The sequence below is a fragment of the Pseudogymnoascus verrucosus genome, assembly GCF_001662655.1.
Source record: "Pseudogymnoascus verrucosus strain UAMH 10579 unplaced genomic scaffold scaffold_21, whole genome shotgun sequence".
In the NCBI taxonomy this organism is placed as follows: domain Eukaryota; kingdom Fungi; phylum Ascomycota; class Leotiomycetes; order Thelebolales; family Thelebolaceae; genus Pseudogymnoascus; species Pseudogymnoascus verrucosus.
In genome coordinates this window covers 391,615-408,968 of record NW_017263672.1, presented here as the reverse complement: position 1 = coordinate 408,968, position 17,354 = coordinate 391,615, and the positions used below count along the sequence as shown (strand labels likewise).

General features: G+C 47.2%; 5 protein-coding genes across 5 annotated transcripts; 3 read left to right on the top strand and 2 right to left on the bottom strand.

Moving 5' to 3' along the window:
- The first annotated feature begins 2,306 nt into the window (after positions 1 to 2,306).
- VE01_04229 (uncharacterized protein) lies at positions 2,307 to 4,891 on the top strand. The gene is made up of 8 exons (XM_018273704.2): positions 2,307 to 2,442; positions 2,642 to 2,698; positions 2,754 to 2,832; positions 2,899 to 2,931; positions 2,986 to 3,226; positions 3,283 to 3,459; positions 3,516 to 4,220; positions 4,352 to 4,891. Exons 3-8 carry the CDS (start codon positions 2,807 to 2,809, stop codon positions 4,475 to 4,477), a joined length of 1,308 nt encoding a protein of 435 aa, XP_018130558.1. The 5' UTR covers positions 2,307 to 2,442; positions 2,642 to 2,698; positions 2,754 to 2,806; the 3' UTR covers positions 4,478 to 4,891.
- Positions 4,892 to 5,496: 605 nt separating this feature from the next.
- Positions 5,497 to 7,726, bottom strand: VE01_04228 (uncharacterized protein; the record flags this gene model as incomplete). The annotated part of the gene is made up of 5 exons (XM_018273703.2): positions 7,105 to 7,726; positions 6,783 to 7,018; positions 6,304 to 6,727; positions 6,215 to 6,240; positions 5,497 to 6,133 (listed from the first exon to the last, which is right to left on the bottom strand). Exons 2-5 carry the CDS (start codon positions 6,809 to 6,811, stop codon positions 5,497 to 5,499), a joined length of 1,116 nt encoding a protein of 371 aa, XP_018130559.2. The 5' UTR covers positions 6,812 to 7,018; positions 7,105 to 7,726.
- A 726-nt stretch (positions 7,727 to 8,452) lies between these two features.
- VE01_04227 (uncharacterized protein) lies at positions 8,453 to 10,682 on the top strand (the record flags this gene model as incomplete). The annotated part of the gene is made up of 5 exons (XM_018273702.1): positions 8,453 to 8,523; positions 8,577 to 8,757; positions 8,889 to 9,053; positions 9,107 to 10,589; positions 10,675 to 10,682. 5 exons carry the CDS (start codon positions 8,453 to 8,455, stop codon positions 10,680 to 10,682), a joined length of 1,908 nt encoding a protein of 635 aa, XP_018130556.1.
- A 465-nt stretch (positions 10,683 to 11,147) lies between these two features.
- On the top strand, positions 11,148 to 14,224 carry VE01_04226 (uncharacterized protein). Its single transcript, XM_018273701.2, has 5 exons — positions 11,148 to 11,424; positions 11,481 to 12,087; positions 12,139 to 13,174; positions 13,244 to 13,638; positions 13,764 to 14,224. The coding sequence occupies exons 1-5, from the start codon at positions 11,349 to 11,351 to the stop codon at positions 14,143 to 14,145; spliced, it is 2,496 nt and encodes an 831-aa protein (XP_018130557.1). The 5' UTR covers positions 11,148 to 11,348; the 3' UTR covers positions 14,146 to 14,224.
- Positions 14,225 to 14,681: 457 nt separating this feature from the next.
- Positions 14,682 to 17,017, bottom strand: VE01_04225 (uncharacterized protein). The gene is made up of 5 exons (XM_059463600.1): positions 16,603 to 17,017; positions 16,433 to 16,538; positions 15,995 to 16,356; positions 15,797 to 15,942; positions 14,682 to 15,731 (listed from the first exon to the last, which is right to left on the bottom strand). Exons 1-5 carry the CDS (start codon positions 16,663 to 16,665, stop codon positions 14,858 to 14,860), a joined length of 1,551 nt encoding a protein of 516 aa, XP_059319712.1. The 5' UTR covers positions 16,666 to 17,017; the 3' UTR covers positions 14,682 to 14,857.
- Between the last annotated feature and the right edge of the window lie 337 nt (positions 17,018 to 17,354).

Genomic DNA, 17,354 nt, shown 5'->3' with positions numbered 1-17,354 from the left:
GAATGCGCCGTGGTGTGGCTCCGTCCGTACTACCGTACCGTGCCATGAAAGTCTGGAGGCCGGGAGTCGGGTGGAGAGGGGTCTGACATGCGACCTACCAACGCCGAGTGTGGAAGTCGCGGGATCCACATAGCTCGCCGCGGATTGGACCCTTGCCCGCTGGTCGCGTTGCGGCGCGTCGTCGACTAATGAGGCTAGCTGGGTCTGGCGGATGGCCGGTAGGGGAGGACGGGGCGAGGAGGATGTGTGCGTGCGGCGAGATGCGACCTGTAACTTGTCGGTTTGAATGCGTGCGAATGGTGGTTTGCAGGTGAGTCTGTCGTTTTTCTGTAGGGGTCTGTAAGTTTGTGATAGAAGTTGTTTTTGCCATGGTTGGGAAGTGATCGCATTGTGGGCGGGATTCATAGTGGAATGGTTGGTCGCATGGCGTGGCACTGCGGCATGGCGGTGGTACTATACTCCGTAGGGTGTGTTGGTCTAGACACACGTTGCTTAGGTAAGCCATCGTTTGTTCGCAGGTCGATTTGCAAGTCAAGACATTGTGCACAATTGGCAGTTGCTTGTATGACAGTCGTTCCTTCCGAGGGCATTTGTTGTTGTTGTTGTTTATATAGCAGTCGTTCCTTCCATACAAGGCGGTTGTGTTTCGTACGCTAGTCGTTCCTTCCGATGGGAGCTGTTGTTGTTATTGTTATGGCGCTCGTTCCTTCCGAATCGAGCGGTGGGTATATATGGCGGCCGTTCCTTCGGAGGGCGTTTGCTATTTAGATTCGGCAGCCGTTCCTTCCGAGGAAGTTGTGTTTTGTATCGCACTCGTTCCTTCCTTCTAAAGGCACTTGCTCTTCATATTACAAACAGTCGTTGTAGGTCTGTCATCTGTAGGTCAGCCATTCGTACGTCCATTGTTCAGAGCACAGCCAGCCACTTCTTCGCAGTCGGCTGTTCTGTGTACTGTATTGACCTGTGAGGACGTGGTTGCTTTGTAGGACGGGCAGTCGTTCCATTGTGAGGCAATCGTTCTTTCCTATGCCGGCCGTTCCTTCCCACGCGGATGTTCTTTTATAAAGCAGTTGTAGTCGTGCTTTTATAGAGTCGTACCTCCCTCAACAGTAGTTATTCGCAGGGCAGTTGTTGATTTGTAATGGCGTCGTTCCTTCCTTGACAATCGTGGCTTCCTATGACAATCGTTCCTTCCCGGTGTCTTTCGTTCTCGTGGCAGTCGTTGATATATATAGCATCCGTTCCTTCCCAGTGCTGCCATTTCGTTACAGTGCAGTCGTTCTTTCGTTGGGCCTTCTAAGGCAGCCGTTCCTTCCTGAAGAATATGTTGCGTCGTAACGCGTTGGCTCTTTCCTACTCCTGCCGTTCTTCCCTTGGGTGGTTGTTTTTTTCGATTGGCAAGTCATTCTTTCCTTAGGCAGTCATTTTTTTCCGATGGGAGTCGTTCTTTCCTTCGGCATTACTTGGGCGGTCGTTCCTGCAGCCATTGCTTCATAAGGGAGTTGTTCTGTTCAGGGACGGTCGTTCCTTCCCAAGGTCGTCTTTGCTTTGGAAGGCAGCGGTTCTTACCTCACTTATCTGTCCTCACTTATCTGTCCCTTCTCGAGTCGCTCCTTCGTCCTCGAATAGCTGTTCTTCTGGTGAGGGTCGTTTGGTTGTTCCTTCCTGTGCAATTGTGACGTCGTGGTTGGACCGGTGGTGTGGTGGTGGTCCTGCAACAACACAAGAGTTGGGGCTATAAAGATAACAACACGACCCCAACATCATCAACACCACCAACAACAACAGCAACAACAACAGCAGCAGCAAGGCGGGCTTACCTTGGCATATGACCTGCTCACCTTCTTCTGTTCCTGTAACAGGTCAATATCTGAGTTGAAAGTAAGTTTATTTCATATATATCAAAACACAGAATAGTTTCTATATGAGTTCGACAGCCCATATACTCTTTTTGCCTTACTTTGTTTTTATGCCTTTACCCTGCATATTCTCTCTCTGTCTTATTTTGTGCTTAGATGCTTTTCACTAGAGAAGCAAATACGTTTCTGTTCTTCATCTCCGTCTCTTGTCCTAGAGAGACAGCGACTATGGCAAGATGTTGACTTGAGCACCTCTTGCATAATCTGAGATTGCTACCTTGTCATTAAGCGTCTGAATTCTGGACGCTTTGCGCCATGACTGTCTGTTGCCTAAGGCCGTTAATGTTTCCAAAGGGCTTTGCCCACCTACATCTGTCCTTGATTTTCTGTCCTGCCCCACAAGTGTCTCTATTTTGCAGCTATCTTCTTCCTCCACCACATTCTTCATCTCCCTCCACACTCTTCCTCCATTATACTTTTCATCCTCTATTGTACTCTACCTCACTGCAACCTCCCCGTTAACAAAGCAATAGGGGTCAAGCATCTGCAGCACTCTCACACACCTCCTTACATCAACCACAAAGTATGTAAGTTCCTTTTTTCTTTCCTAACAAAGGCCAAGTTAAACGCGTCGTTATGAACTTTCTCAGAGGAGTTTGATACCATAACAAGGTTCACCTGACCGATCTTACTGTTTTCCAAATATTTCCTTTCATATTCATTTCAATGTTTTACATGTTTTACAAATTCACTGGGTTTACTTCCTGCTAACCTCAGAGTAGCCTGGACCACCGTCGTCGCCGCGCCTGGGAACTTTTTTCATCAGAAATCAGAACAAGGTCAGTTACTTTACACTTCAGTATATGCTACGTTTTAAGCTAACAATCAAGCAAGTGAACCAATCCCTTAAAACCCTTCCCATCTTGAACAACTGAGATCAGATCAGGATGTCGGCCTTCCAGTGGAACGAGAAGTAAGCTATCACTCTCCCTCTATCACAACCCACAACAGAGCAGGTACTAACAAATAACCAATCCAGCCTCAAGGAGAAAGGTATTGACTTGCCGGCAACGTAAGTTTTCTTTTACTCCCCTTCAAAACACCACCGATTTAACCGCTTTCCCAGGTTCAAGTGCCGTATCTGCAGCAAGGTGAAGTCGGGTACAAACGATCATTTTTCCAAGAAGGAGCTAAAGACGTACACTTCTCGGATTGCAATGGGGAGGGCAGTTACCGGCTTCAATGCAAATTTACGCTGCAGGCACTGCTCTGGTGAAAATGTTTTCGAGCTTCTTTGCCAGTACTGCAACATTACCAAATCAAAGGACGATTTCTCCTATAATCAGCGCACTGCCGCTCTGTCAGCTGTAAGTATCCCGACACAGGCAAGCCCCTCTCACAATGCAACACTAACCTGCAGCAGCGCTGTAAGGCGTGCATAAACTGGCAGGAAACGAATGAGCCTGGCACGGAAACCCTCCCGGGCCCCAGCATGGCGCTGCATCCCGACACCACCCTCGCTGCTGCCCCAAACAACCCGAACCCGGGCGCGCTCTCTGTGCTGGTGACCTCCACGGCCCAGGCTCATGGCGGTGATGGGGTATGTCGCCCTCCCCTCCCAATCCTCATCAACCCCAACTAACTTCCCTCCCCTAGAGTTCCTCTGTCTGGCGCACGACGCTTGCCAATAACAACACGGTCGGCGTCGCCACCACCAATGACTCCGCTGGGCGCACTACCACAAGACCTTCCGTGGTCGAGAGTGGCCTTCCTTCTGCCCCTGACGGATTTATGGCTCCAACTAGGATGACGTACCACGGCGACGATATCCACACTGAGTCTACACCAAGCAATCCTTATGGCAGCCGCTCCAACAGCCCTGTCTCCGCTGCTACTGATATATTTGCCCAATTTGATCCATTTGCCGGTCGTGGTGGCAAGGCCGGCAAGGTTAATGCCGGTGGTCCTGCTGCTGTCTCATCTTCTGCTCATTCAGATTCGGTTGCCGATACCCCTCCTGGCGATATGAGAACGATCCCTGCGCAGAAAACGCCCACGAAGAAAATTCCCAGGGGCAATGATGTTCCTGTTCCATCTACCACGCTGTCGCCCCTCAAAGAAGATTGTTGGATGGCTGTGCCCACAAAGAACAACAAAAAGGCAAGCACACCTTTCACAGGATATGATAACACCGGAACTGCGCACCTCCAGACTGCTGTTGCTCCGAGCACTGCCAGCTCAACTTGGGCGACCCCCGCGGCGTCCGTGACGGCACTCGAACAGAATGTCGCGAGTGGTACGTATGGACGCCCTGGTCTTACTACGCCACAAAGGGATAGCGGAAGCCCGTGGTTCAAGCCTGTGAGTACCTATCCCTTCACCGTCACTCTTCCCTGTTCTTTCTTTTTGGTCACAGAACCTCATACCCCTCTCCCCATCTCCGCTATCCACAACACCCAACTATTTTACAAAAAACTAACATCCGACACTAGAGAGCCCCGAAGGCGGATACGACGGACTACAAGTTTGAAGCATACGGCCCAGTAGATTTTGCGGCTCACGCTCCTCCGACAAAGAGACCCGAGCATAACCCATTGGATAGCGACGATGAAGTGTAGACACTTTGGTGCTGCTGCTCTATGTGAGCTTTACCACGTCCCAAACTTCCTTCGCGCCTCGTGCTTGCACTACTACTGTTATCAGCTACAAGCAGGAGGATTGAAATGGAGGGAACTAGATCGGAACACCCCATGACCTGTCTGCCTCTACGCCTATGTACAGGAGGCTAGGTTCGTTACCATCAAGCTGCCTCATTTTTTTTTTGTTTTGTTTTTTGCCTTCTATGAAAATATTAATGGTAATTCTCGTTTTTTCGATGCCGCTTATATGGATGTGCTAAAGCGTCGTCTCATGATCCCTTTCGTGTTTTTTTAAGAGGGAGGCTATAGGCAATGAAGGAGGATATATAGTTGTCGTTGATGTTTTCTTTCCTATTTTGTCGCCGTTATGCTCTTTATGATAGAGGAATGGGCAAAGATGATAACGATAGATAGCAAATGGGATTTTTTAGCCTTCTATTCCTATGCGACTTTAAAAAATATTAATGATAAATGAAATAAATTAATATAATGCGGTTTATAAAAATCCTATAAGATGATAAATCAAAATCATCCGACTTATAAACGTAAGATAATAAATCCTCTATATACCATGACTAACCCGTCATAGTAGCAATTAGTTCTAGTGTCCTGATTTTAAGCTAACTAAGCCGTTGTGGGAGCGATCAGCCTTAAAGCATCGATCTCAACGTCTAGTGAGTGCCAGCCAGTATGAGATTGTAAAATGGAAGCTAAATCAAAAGCCGACAGCTAGATCTAGGTGAGGTCAGAGATCTTTAGCGGGAGATAATATAAATGGGGCTGCGTTTGTGGATGTATCTAGGCACGGAGACGCTAATAGCTTTGAAAAGGTAACGCATAACATGGAGATTGATGAAGGATGCACTTTTTTATCTGGTATTCGTACGGATATTTGGGAAACGCGCAACAAACCCCAGTTGTGTGCTAATCACTAACACTAACATTCATCACTGAACTATTCGTCTACTAGTACCACTCCTAGCCAACTACCAACACACTCATTTTGCAACGTCTACGGTTTTTTTTACCTCTTCTTGCTCGATCTCCACCTCCAACTTCTCTGTATCTAACCCTCCTGCCTGTAGACCATCGAAAATGATAGCAATCTCCTCGAGGGATGGCCCCTTCGTCTCAGGGAATGCAAGCCAAACAACAAAGATCTCCACGAGAACCCACGGGACCCAGATGAGGTAGAACTTCCACGCTAAGTTCTGGAGGCCGACCGAAAACGCGTAGGTCGTGAGGAGGGTAAAGCAGGTCGAGAAGAGATGGTAGCAATCCCGGCCACGCATGCGTAAGCTGAAAGGCAGGATTTCGGTGATGTAGAGCCCGTTGTTGCCGTTAAGGCCGAGGTTGTAGGCGGGGGAGAAGAGGTAGAGGAAGGCGACTACGGCGCTGTCAGCGGCTTTGTTGTTCGGGTTTGAGGCAAAGACGGCTGAACCGGCGGTGATGCAGACGAGACAGAGGAAGATGCAGGAGAGGGAAGAGAGGTAGAGAACGCGGCGGCCGACTTTGCCAGGAAGGGTGGCGAAGTATAGAGCTGAGACCCAGGACAGCATTTGTTGGGTCGCGTTGATTAGAGTTTGTTCGAGAGAGGTGGTGAGGCCAACAGAGGTGAGAACTGGGGAGAGGTAACTGGAAAGTGTTGTCAGTAATTGCAATGGTAGGTAGTAAATGAATTTTTGAATATTTCGCTGAGTCGCAGAATGTACTTACTATGAGATGAATGCATTTCCTGACAACTGAGTGATACATCCGCACCACAGCAGAATAAACAATCTCTATCGGTTCCCTGGTGTCTTGACGAATTCAAGGTAGTTTTTGATTGCACTTCCCCGATCAATGCTTCTCTCATAGGCAAGAGCACTCTGGATTTCGGCGTATTCGAATTGCACTAGGAGATCGTTCTCGTCTCCTTCGGCATGGTATTTGACAAAGAATTCGAGCGCCTCTTCACTGCGGTCCTTGGAGATCAACCAACGCGGACTCTCAGGAACCCACCATAGGCCAAGAAGCTGGATTACGGATGGGAGACCCTGAAGGGCGGAAGGGATACGCCACGCTGCACTCCCAACGATGCGGAATGTCCCAAATGTAGTCCAAGCCGCGATAATGGAACCGAGCGCGTATGATGTGTTGAAGAGCGCCGTTGCGGTTGCTCTGTGGTGTGAATGGGCGATCTCGGTGATTAAGGGGGCACCGGAGGAGCCAAGGAAGACAGTACCACAGCTGTGAGAAGATTTAGTTAGTGCTGCCCTGCTTGGAATACAAGAGAAAGACATACCCAAGAACACCTCGCGCCACGACAAACATTGGCAGGTTCGCGGCACCAGATTGAAGGGCTGCTCCAATACAGCAGAGAGTTGCCCCAAGTGCAAGACCAGCGCGGCGGCCATATCCATCGCTCACGAAAGAGATAAATGGAATTGCGCATAGGCCACCGATAGGGTAGGCGGTATTGAACAAGCCTAAGGTCAACCCCTTTGGGTTTCCAAAATAGAGTTTCCAGGATTCAACGGCCTGCAGACCATTCATCATTGATCCATCGAAGCTTCCCATCGTGTAAATCTTCGCATCTAGGGAAGGAAGTGGGATAGCTAGCTTACCCTTAAGTGAAGATAGAGAGTAGTGGGAAAACGAGGAGGAGGTTGAGCGTGCGCAGATTCTTGTGCCTCCACCAGTGTTCCGTGTCAAGGCTGCTCGCTGGCATGACCAGAGCCACCGAGCTGGATTTAGGAGCATGCATTGCTACCGAAGGATACAGTTAGAGGGTTGAATTGTTGTATCCGATCGTCGGGTTGCACCACCAGAGTCCGATGTCTTAACGGGATGGTGATCAGTTCTAGGGAAGGGACTCGAGTACGACTTTGTCGATGAGCATGACGTCTTCGTTAGGAGGATAGGCTCCCTATATGATAGAACATAGATTTAACGATTCACGAAGAGCCCGGTTCCTTTTCGCCCGGTGGTCTAGCCCAGATTGTGAAGATAGCGGAGATGGCATTGCCCCAAAAAATTGTAGTGTCTTACATTGTGTATAGAGATAGAGCTCCTCAAGTGTGGAGAGAGAGGATGGAGAGAGTCCTGGGACGAACCCCGGCTCTCCGCGCTCTCTCAAGTCAAGTAGCTTGAAAGTTGGAGACAAATCTTGGGAACCTAGACCTATAACAGTAAACAGTTGGGATCGTTACCAGGCCTGGCCTACTTAAAATCCAATATTGGGGTCCGATACTGAGTCTTCATTGGCGCTTGTATTCGCGCTTGTGTTCACGCTGGCGGCTGAGCCCACAACTATACGCGTATAGATGTGCCGCTGTCTCCACATTCTGTAACCTCTCGCGGAGTCCCCGCGGAGTCTCGTCTTCAACATCGGGACATCAAACATCAAAGCATGAAACTTAAAACATCATTACCTTTTGTTGTATCTCGTCTCGTGCCCCTTCTCGCTCTCTACTTTCCCGAAAACACACTACACTGGTATATGACGATGAGATCTCCTGAACCGAGTTGTGTCGACTAAACATTCATTACATTCCATCTACTATACTCTAGGACCCTAAAGTGACTAGTGTGGACCTGGTTGCACTCGTGGATCGATGATTAAAGGTGGGGTGACATATCTTTTCGTCCTTTCTTCGACAACTATTTATATCTACGTTCTCAGTCCCTTCTCATAGACAAGTTTCCGTCTGTGCAATCAATTATTTATACTTCAGTACCACCCATCTCTCATTGCTGAATTCGCGATGGCTGCAGCCCCTTGGATCTGGCATCCTGAATAGAAGGATGGGCCGGATAAGTGCTCTGCTGGGGGATTTGTGCACTTTCGCAGAACGCTCCATCTTACGGCTGAGGCTCTTCCCAGCCATCCTGTCAAGATCCAAATCAGCGCAGATACAAAATACAAACTGTACATAAATTCCCGACTCGTTTCCGTTGGTCCAGTAAAAGGAGATGAACATCTCTGGTTTTTCGACGAAGTGGATATTCAGCCATACCTACGCATCGGCCAGAATCACTTTAATGTGCGAGTATTACGATGGTATTATGCAACGTTTTATGCGGCGAGTTTCCCTAGGTTGCCATATGCTGGCCTTCTCATTCGAAGTATTGGGGAAGGGGCGATAGACGTTGATACCGGGAATGCATGGGAAACGGCTATCGACTTGTCAACCCGGCTACCAATTGATAATGAGGAGGACGCATTTTTGCATGTGTACGAGATTGTTGATACTACAAAGGATGCTGATATCAAATGGGTAATAGCAAAGAAGTTGACTTTTCCAGCTTCAAATGGAGAATGTGCTCCTTGGAAGCTGTCTCCAAGAATGATCCCGACTCCTAAATATCAGTCGCTGAAATTCAAAAAGGTCCATAACATCAGAAGTAGAAAATCTCAGTCAAGTTGGGAGAAAGCTTTGCTAAGTTCTACGGGCACAAGTCTTCGCCTTCCCGCAGGCACTTCACATCACGTGGAGTTGGAGGCGAAGCATCACATCACAGCTTTTTGGATTTCAAATTCGAAAGACCTGCAAATTCGGGCAGCACCCTAAAAGTATGTTATTTCCATATCTCAGTATATAACCGATTACTTACTTTGATTTTCAGATAACCTATCCAGAGTGCTACGAGGACCAGCCAGAGCAGATATCATGGGTTCGTCAGAAAGGCGATCGACGAGATACCACTAAAGCCTTGCTCGGTCCAGAAGATATATATCTTTTCAGTGGGAAGAAATTAAGTGTAGATTTGCCTCAACTCTATGGGCGAACTGAAGAAGAGGAGATATTTACTCCATTCCATTTCAGGACTCTTCGCTTCATTGCTCTAGACATTCTAGTAGCAAAGGACTGCGATTTGGTCATTAATGGCATCGACATAACAACAGCCAACTACTCCCTTGAAGTACTGGCAGACTTCAAAACCCCGAATATTGATCAACCAACCGAAAAATTATGGACGACAAGTATCCGAACCCTCGAAAATTGCATGCATGATTGCTATGAAGACTGTCCATTCTACGAACAGCTCCAATACGCCATGGACACTCGCAGTTCTGCTCTCTTTACGTACGTGCTCTCAGACGACGGTCGGCTAGCCCGTCAAGCCATTATACAAGTGCACAATTCGTACAACACAAATACTGGACTCACGGCTAGCCGGGCTCCAGCACATAAACACCAAATCATTCCCAACTTCTCGCTCTATTGGATCTGCATGGTTACCGATTACTTCGAGTATTTCGGAGACAGTACGTTCGTGCGACAGTTCATGCCAGCTTGCGATGGGGTTTTTGAATCTTTTGCTCGTCGTGTTGATTCGGAAGTGCAACTTGTGGGGAGTCTAGACGCTGCAGTATCTGCTTCACAGTGGGATTTTGTGGACTGGACGCCAAGGTGGAGACCGTTTGGGATTCCACCAGCTGGCGAACGAACTGGATATTTGAGTTTCACTAATATGTTATACGCGTATACCTTAAAGAGGGCGGCGAAGCTTCTAGGAGGTATTGAGCGACCTGCACTGGCTTCTGAGTATCTTTCTCGGGCCGACTCGATAGTGGAAGCTATTCAAAAGCACTGCTTCGACGGCGACGTTTTCACAGATGGGTTGGCGTCCATGTCTAAACCAGACGAAGATATGAGCCAACACTCCCAAGTCTGGGCTGTAATATGCGGAGCGGCTGTTGGAGAGCAAGCCCAAAATATTCTTCGCACTAGCTTGTTCTCGCCTAATTTCACAGCAACCTCGATCTCGATGTCCTTTTACACCCTTCGCGCTCTTTCTCTAGCAGGAGGGAATTTGTACAACGATTCTTTCCATGCCTTCTGGAATCCCTGTAGAGACCAATTGGCTCAGGGCCTAACCACGTGGGTGGAAGATGATGTAACCCTTAGATCAGATTGTCATGCTTGGGGAAGTGCGCCTATCTATGAGTTTTTGGTAGAGGTGGTTGGGATCAGACCGAAGGAGGGAGAGTGGGGAGTCATTGAGTTTAAACCGAGGGTTGGATTATTTGCAGAGTTAGAGGCAAGGGTTCCTTTTCGTGTTGGGCAAACGAAGGGCGTGGCGCTGGTGAAATGGAAGAAAGAAGGTGAGAACTTTATCGTGCATCTAGAGATGAGGATGGATTTGGGAGACAGTGAAGTCTTAGTACATGAGTCAAGAGAGAATTGTAGCGAGGTAGAAATGTGGTGTTTGAAATAATATGAACAGAAAGGAGTTGGGTAGATAATCATCTTAAACCTGTTTAGGCTCTTAAAAGCTACTACGGCCACCTACCTGATAAATATATTAGAAATTGAGAGGCAGTACTGTTACGATAGAAACGTAGGATTATAAAATCATGGCATAAGCTAGTAGATTTTGCATGTAATGAATCACATTCCATTTCCATTGCAATCTGCGAATATTCAGTAAGCATCATACTTTTTGCAATACTCCTGGCAATATTGGCCGATTTTAGCCTCGTAGGACGTCCGCGACTCCGCGTTCGGGACTCCACATAAACCCGTACTATGTCCTGGCATACCTGAAGCTAAAAACAAATCGCAGCATTAGCGTCGCGGAGGGTCCGCGGCTCTACTCTGACTGCCCCTCTAATTCTAGACCAATGTCCAGCTCACCCACCATCGTATCTGCTTTGTAGTGAATTTTGCGGATATCAGAGAACTGACTAAGAGAGTGCTATATTCGATAGCCTGCTAATATAAAACTGTTTGTGCACCTGATCCCTTCACTCAATCCCTTCAAGTACTTAATCTTTAGCGTCATCTTCATTCTTCCCTTCCTCTCTATTTTCTGCCTTTTGGTAACATTCAGAACGATTTGTTTCTGTGGTTGATCCTTAAGTATGGAAAACCCCCCTTTCGATGTCGAAGACGTTATTCGAAATGCCTCTATCCAAGAAAAGATCTCTTTGCTCAGCGGTATGCGATCTAGACTCAAATTTCAACATTCAGTTCTAATATATGCCATACTCTAGGGAAAGATTTCTGGCATACGCAGCCCCTCGAGAGATTTAACGTCCCTTCAATTCGTACAAGTGATGGCCCTAACGGCATTCGCGGCACGAAGTTCTTCAATAGCGTCCCTTCAGCGTGCCTTCCCTGCGGGACTGCACTAGCGTCCACCTGGGACTCAAAGCTTCTATACGAGGCTGGAGTCTTACTAGGCAAAGAATGTTATGCTAAAGGTGTCCATTGCTGGCTTGGTCCTACTACGAATATACAACGATCGCCACTTGGGGGTCGGGGTTTCGAATCATTTTCCGAGGATCCTTACCTATCTGGCAAACTTGCTGGGTCCTATATCAACGGTGCACAATCAAATGGCACTATTGCTACTATCAAGCACTTTGTTGCAAATGACCAAGAACACGAACGTATGGCCGTAAACGCCATCATTAGTCAGCGGGCCCTGCGGGAGATCTACTTGTTGCCATTTCAAATAGCTATTGCCGATAGTTCTCCTGGCGCTGTTATGACTGCATACAATAAAGTCAACGGAGAACATGTTGCAGAAAGTAGACATTTCATCGAGGATATTCTACGTGGAGAGTGGGGTTGGAAAGGGCTAGTCATGAGTGACTGGTGAGTATATTTGTGCAATTTCTTTGCGGGAAACTACTGATACTTGTAAAGGCTTGGAACTTACTCAACCTCGAAAGCATTGGATGCTGGACTTGACCTCGAAATGCCAGGTCCAACAAGGTGGCGGGGAAGCATAGCAGAGCTTGCTGTATCGTCGCGAAAGGTTACCAACTCTACAATCGACGCTCGTGTACGGAATGTATTAAACTTCGTTAAACATGCAAGTCAGGTCAAAGTCTCCCCCATAGAGGGAAAGCGAGATTACGCCGAAGACCGCGCTATTAATCGTAACCTCGCAGCTAACAGCGTCATTGTGTTGAAAAACGAAAACTCGGTTCTGCCACTTTCCAAAAACATCCACGAGATCGCACTTATTGGTCCTGGGATCAAAGATGTAGCATTTTGCGGAGGAGGGAGTGCTAGGTTGGAGCCATACTACACTGTCAGTTTGTACCAAGGAATTTCCAACGCTTTAGAGGAAGGCGTCAAGATTCAGTACGAACTAGGGGCATATGCGCATAGATATCTTCCAACTCTAGGTCCAAATATAACAGCGCCAGACGGTCAACAAGGCGCTATTATGTCATTTTATATCGACCCTCCTTCAGTTAAGGGCCGAGAAATGATCGATCAAGTCCATGTTCCGGACACCTCATTTCAGTTAATGGACTATCGACATCCTCGGCTAGGAATACTGTACTATGCAAGTCTCGAAGGGATATTTACTGCACCTTCTACAGGAACTTTTGAGTTTGGTATTACATTGTACGGATCAGGAAATCTCTACATTGATGACAAATTAATTATTGAAAACACAGAGAACCAGAGGTTTGGAGACTCGTTCTTTGGCAAAGGCACTGCAGAGGAGAAAGGCACGGTTCAAGTAGAAGAAGGAAAGACATACAACATTAGATTGGAGTTTGGAAGCAGTCCTACGTCGAAGGTTGTCCGACCTGGCATGGTTGCCTTTCCTGGCGGCGCTGGAAGTATTGGAGCAATTCTTCAGATGAATGAGGAAGAAGGTATTGAGCGGGCCGCGAAGCTTGCTGCGACAAGCAAATGTGTTGTGCTATGCGCCGGGCTATCAGTAAGTAGCCAATGCCCCAAAACTCTACAGATGTAGTTATAGGCTAACGCTCTTCCCTTCGTCGTATAGAAAGACTGGGAAAGTGAGGGCTTTGACAGGAAAACCATGGACCTCCCAGGCAACGTCTCGAAACTTATAAGCGCAGTGTTAAAAGCAAACCCAAACACAGTAATCATTACTCAAAGCGGTACACCTATTAACATGTTGCCTTTTACTGGAGCCGCTACAACTCAAGTGCACGCTTGGTATAATGGTAATGAGACTGGAAACGGCATCTCTGACGTTTTATTTGGGAACATAAATCCTAGCGCGCGCCTACCGCTATCCTTCCCACGGAAGCTGAGCGACAATCCAGCTTTCTTAAACTTTACTAGCGAACGTGGACGCGTCATCTACGGCGAAGACGTCTATGTTGGCTACCGGTATTATGAGAAGCTTGAACGCGACGTTCTGTTCCCATTTGGGTAAGTTAAGTCCAGTCACCTTTCAAGCATATTTCACGCCCCCGCCCCTTTTAAGATCATGGACTGTTTTCCACCACTGCTGCAAGGAACTGCACGTACTAGCATGCTTACTATTTCGTTTCTAGTCACGGACTCTCCTATACAACGTTCTCCTTCTCGTGCCTACGTATTTCACGAAATAGTGTGCGACTTACAGTGACCAACACGGGGACACGCGATGGCGCTGAGGTTGTACAATTGTATATAGCACCAGATACACAGAACTGCTCAATCTCACGACCCCAGAAAGAGCTAAAAGGCTTTGCCAAGGTGTTTCTGAAGGCAGCGGAGAGCCAGGAGGTGGAAATCGCCCTTGATCGCTTTGCGTTGTCATTCTGGGATGAGATTCTCAACGCGTGGGTCTGTGAAGAGGGCGAATATGGCGTGTTGCTTGGTAGGAGTAGTGTCGATATAGCTTTACGTGGTACTTTGAGCGTAGCACAAACTACGACATGGAGTGGATTATAGGACGAAAAGTTGGTGTTTTGATAATTTTTAAGCAGTGCCGGTACTGATAGTTATTTTTCGACCGAAATATAATTTGAGAGGACTATATTCTCTGCAGAAAATTAGTGCTGCCCTGTGATATGATGTGACGATTGACCCTTTTCTAGGAGTCTACGGCTAGTTGTCGAACGGGTGATGGTGGATGTACAGGCAGGGTCTTCCAAGGCAGATATTTTCAACGCCGCTCGAAAACTGCCCACAACAATCCAGTGGTCTGGTCTCTCAGTTACTTAGCTACCCTAGCATTTTTCGGTGGTTAAAATTAACGCCCGCGTAGATAGAGATTTAGATCAGGCAAATGCATCTACGGGCAGTTTCAATTTAAATACAGACTTCCGGTTGACGCCTCTATAACAAACTCTACATTAGAACCACGACACATTTTTACTAAGAGACAGCAGTAGCAGTGTCGGAGCATCACTGAAAACGTGACTGGTCAGAATAGCCCCAAGGTATGGAGAAGATAGTTTCTTAATTTACGAAGTCAAAAGAAATACCTTTCAATTTATCATTGACGTGCTATATACGCAGATAGAATGCTTCAATGTTGGGCCCAGGTATACAATTTCCAAGTAAACAAAGCCTCTATTTCTATTCTCCATAGACCTGAATGGGGTATTTCACGTGTATCAACCCAAACCTTTGAGCTTTGGGGTACAAAGTTCGCCTCTTATCAGATCGACTCGATCCTTGCCTCTGTAGACTTGGCATACTTCAGCTCGTCCGTGGCATCAGGTCTCTTGCCATCAAAAATCTGGGCAATTTCCTCTAGGGAGTGGCCCTTCGTCTCCGGGAACATGAACCAGACAATTGCAAAGAGAATGCCTAACAGACAGCAGAAGACAATATAGTAGTGCCAGCCAATAGCCTTCATCGCGACAGGGTTTATAAATTGACCAACGATTAACCCAACGTAGGTCGACCCGAGAGTGACGGTGAGGCCGCGGCCGCGCAGTGAATATGGGAAAATTTCCACAGTATATGCTTGAAGCAGTGGATTCCAGGCGATGTCATAAAAGAAGTAGTAGATGAAGATAAATGCCACCACTGCATTACCAGAATTCTGGTCAAGGGTGCGGCTGAAGTAACTTGACAGTGCGGTCCAGATGATATAAGAGACTAGCATACCGCCCACGGACCAGAGAAATAGGGTACGACGACCTAAACGATCAACCATCAACGCACCGGCAAGAACTGAGGCAAACCAGTTGAAAATTTGGAGCAAACCATTAATTAGGGCTTGCGAGGCGACGGAAGTGATTCCAATGGTGTTGAGGACGAGCGTTAGGTAGTACGATATAACACCCCCCCCATTCCACTGTGCTCCGAATCCTACGACAAAGGCAATGAATGTTCGCTTCCTGTTCGCTGGAGTTCGAATCAAATCCATATAAGACGACTCGGAAACGACGACTTCCTCAAAGGAGATACTCTCTTCAATTTCTTTCAGCTCAAATTCGACTAGGAGTGAAGTCACATCTCCACCAGCATGATGCTTGGTTAGGACTTTCCGCGCCTCCTCTATTCTCTTTTTGGCTACAAGCCACCTATGCGACATATCAGAATCTTTACTGCAGCTCCGTTAAGTGAGAGGTGAGAGATTTGAGTATACCTAGGAGATTCGGGGACGAGCCAGAAAAAGCTGATTTGAATCAAGGGTAATGCTCCCTGAAGTGCCGACGGGATCCTCCAGCTCCATGAAGAATCGAGTCGAAACGTTCCATAAGTCGACCAAGCAGCTATAATTGCGCCGACATACTAGAAATCTGTTAGAATTTTTGACACTACCCATATGAAAGATAGTACTTGCATAAAATGTGTTGTATAGTGCAGTGACTTTGGCACGGTGAGTCGGGTAGGCCAGCTCTGTGACTAGAATTGGACAGGGTTGAGAGAGGAAGACTGTTGAGACACCAATCCAGAAACGCGAGACAATAAACATTGCTAGATTCTGAGAAGCTGTTTGAATAACAGTTCCGATCAAAAGCAGGATAAAGCCAGCCAAAATGGGTGCTTTTCTTCCATAGTGATCAGAGATCCATGTGACTGGTAAGAGACCACATACTTTTCCCACGGGGTAGACTGCGTTCATTGCTCCAAGAAGTGCCCCGTTGGGATGTCCAAAATAGCCTCGCCATTGTGGAAGTGTTTGAAGACCGTTCATCATAGAGCCTATATGAAGACAATTTAGCTGAGTTCTGTGAACCAACATCTAAGTCACCCAGATCGCCAAAGCGGGATAGCCTACCATCAAAGCCGACGGAAGCAGCAGAAACGAGGAGAACAAGAAGAGTAACATTTAGTCGTAAAAGATGTCTTGTTCGATACCATGGTTTTGGATTTGGTGGAAGAGCCTAAAAGATATGGGAATCAGCAAGCTCTCTTACATTTAGTATAATCAAGGAAGCAACCACATACTGCAACGAGTGTAGAGCCAGCAGCGATCTCACTCTCGTTCTGCTCCTTCGAGAGAATGCCCATGGTGGATTAGTTGAGAATAGAAATATTTGAGCACCGCCTTGATGTAGAGGTATAGTTAGATGCAGGAAGAAGAAAAAGGAAGGAAATACGAGCCATCTTAAGTAGAGCTATGAAGTAAATCATGTCAACGTATGGGTCTAAGTAACAGGATGCAGAAAAATGGATTGCCAGGCGACGACTAGGCAAAAACGGGACCGGGGAATCTCCGCGAGAGAGCGAGAATGTGGGGATGGTGGCTGTCAAAGACTAGACGGACTAGTTGTGAACTAGAGGAGTGCTGTGCCAGATATTCCCCGCTCTACGCATACACCGTGTACCCCATGGTATGGATACGCAGGGATAGTGATTTAAGTATGTTTTTTGAGGGGAAAAGATCGATAATAACGATTATACCTCCTTAATTATTTTAAGAATCCCGTGACATCGCTACCCACATAGTCGCCAGCCAATGGTTAGTCTACCCTGAAGTACAGTGCTCTCGCATTCGCCAACTAGGTGGTGACACCAAAGGAAGATATCAGCATTATTACAATCCTTTAGTAACCTGGATCTAAAAGCATTCAAATAGGGTTACGTTACAGGCTTACGACTTATGGCGCCTCGGTCACAAGCGAAGTACACAATTATTTTTATATGCCTCTTTCCTGGGATCGTGCATGGTACCCGAGTATATATATATATATTTCTAA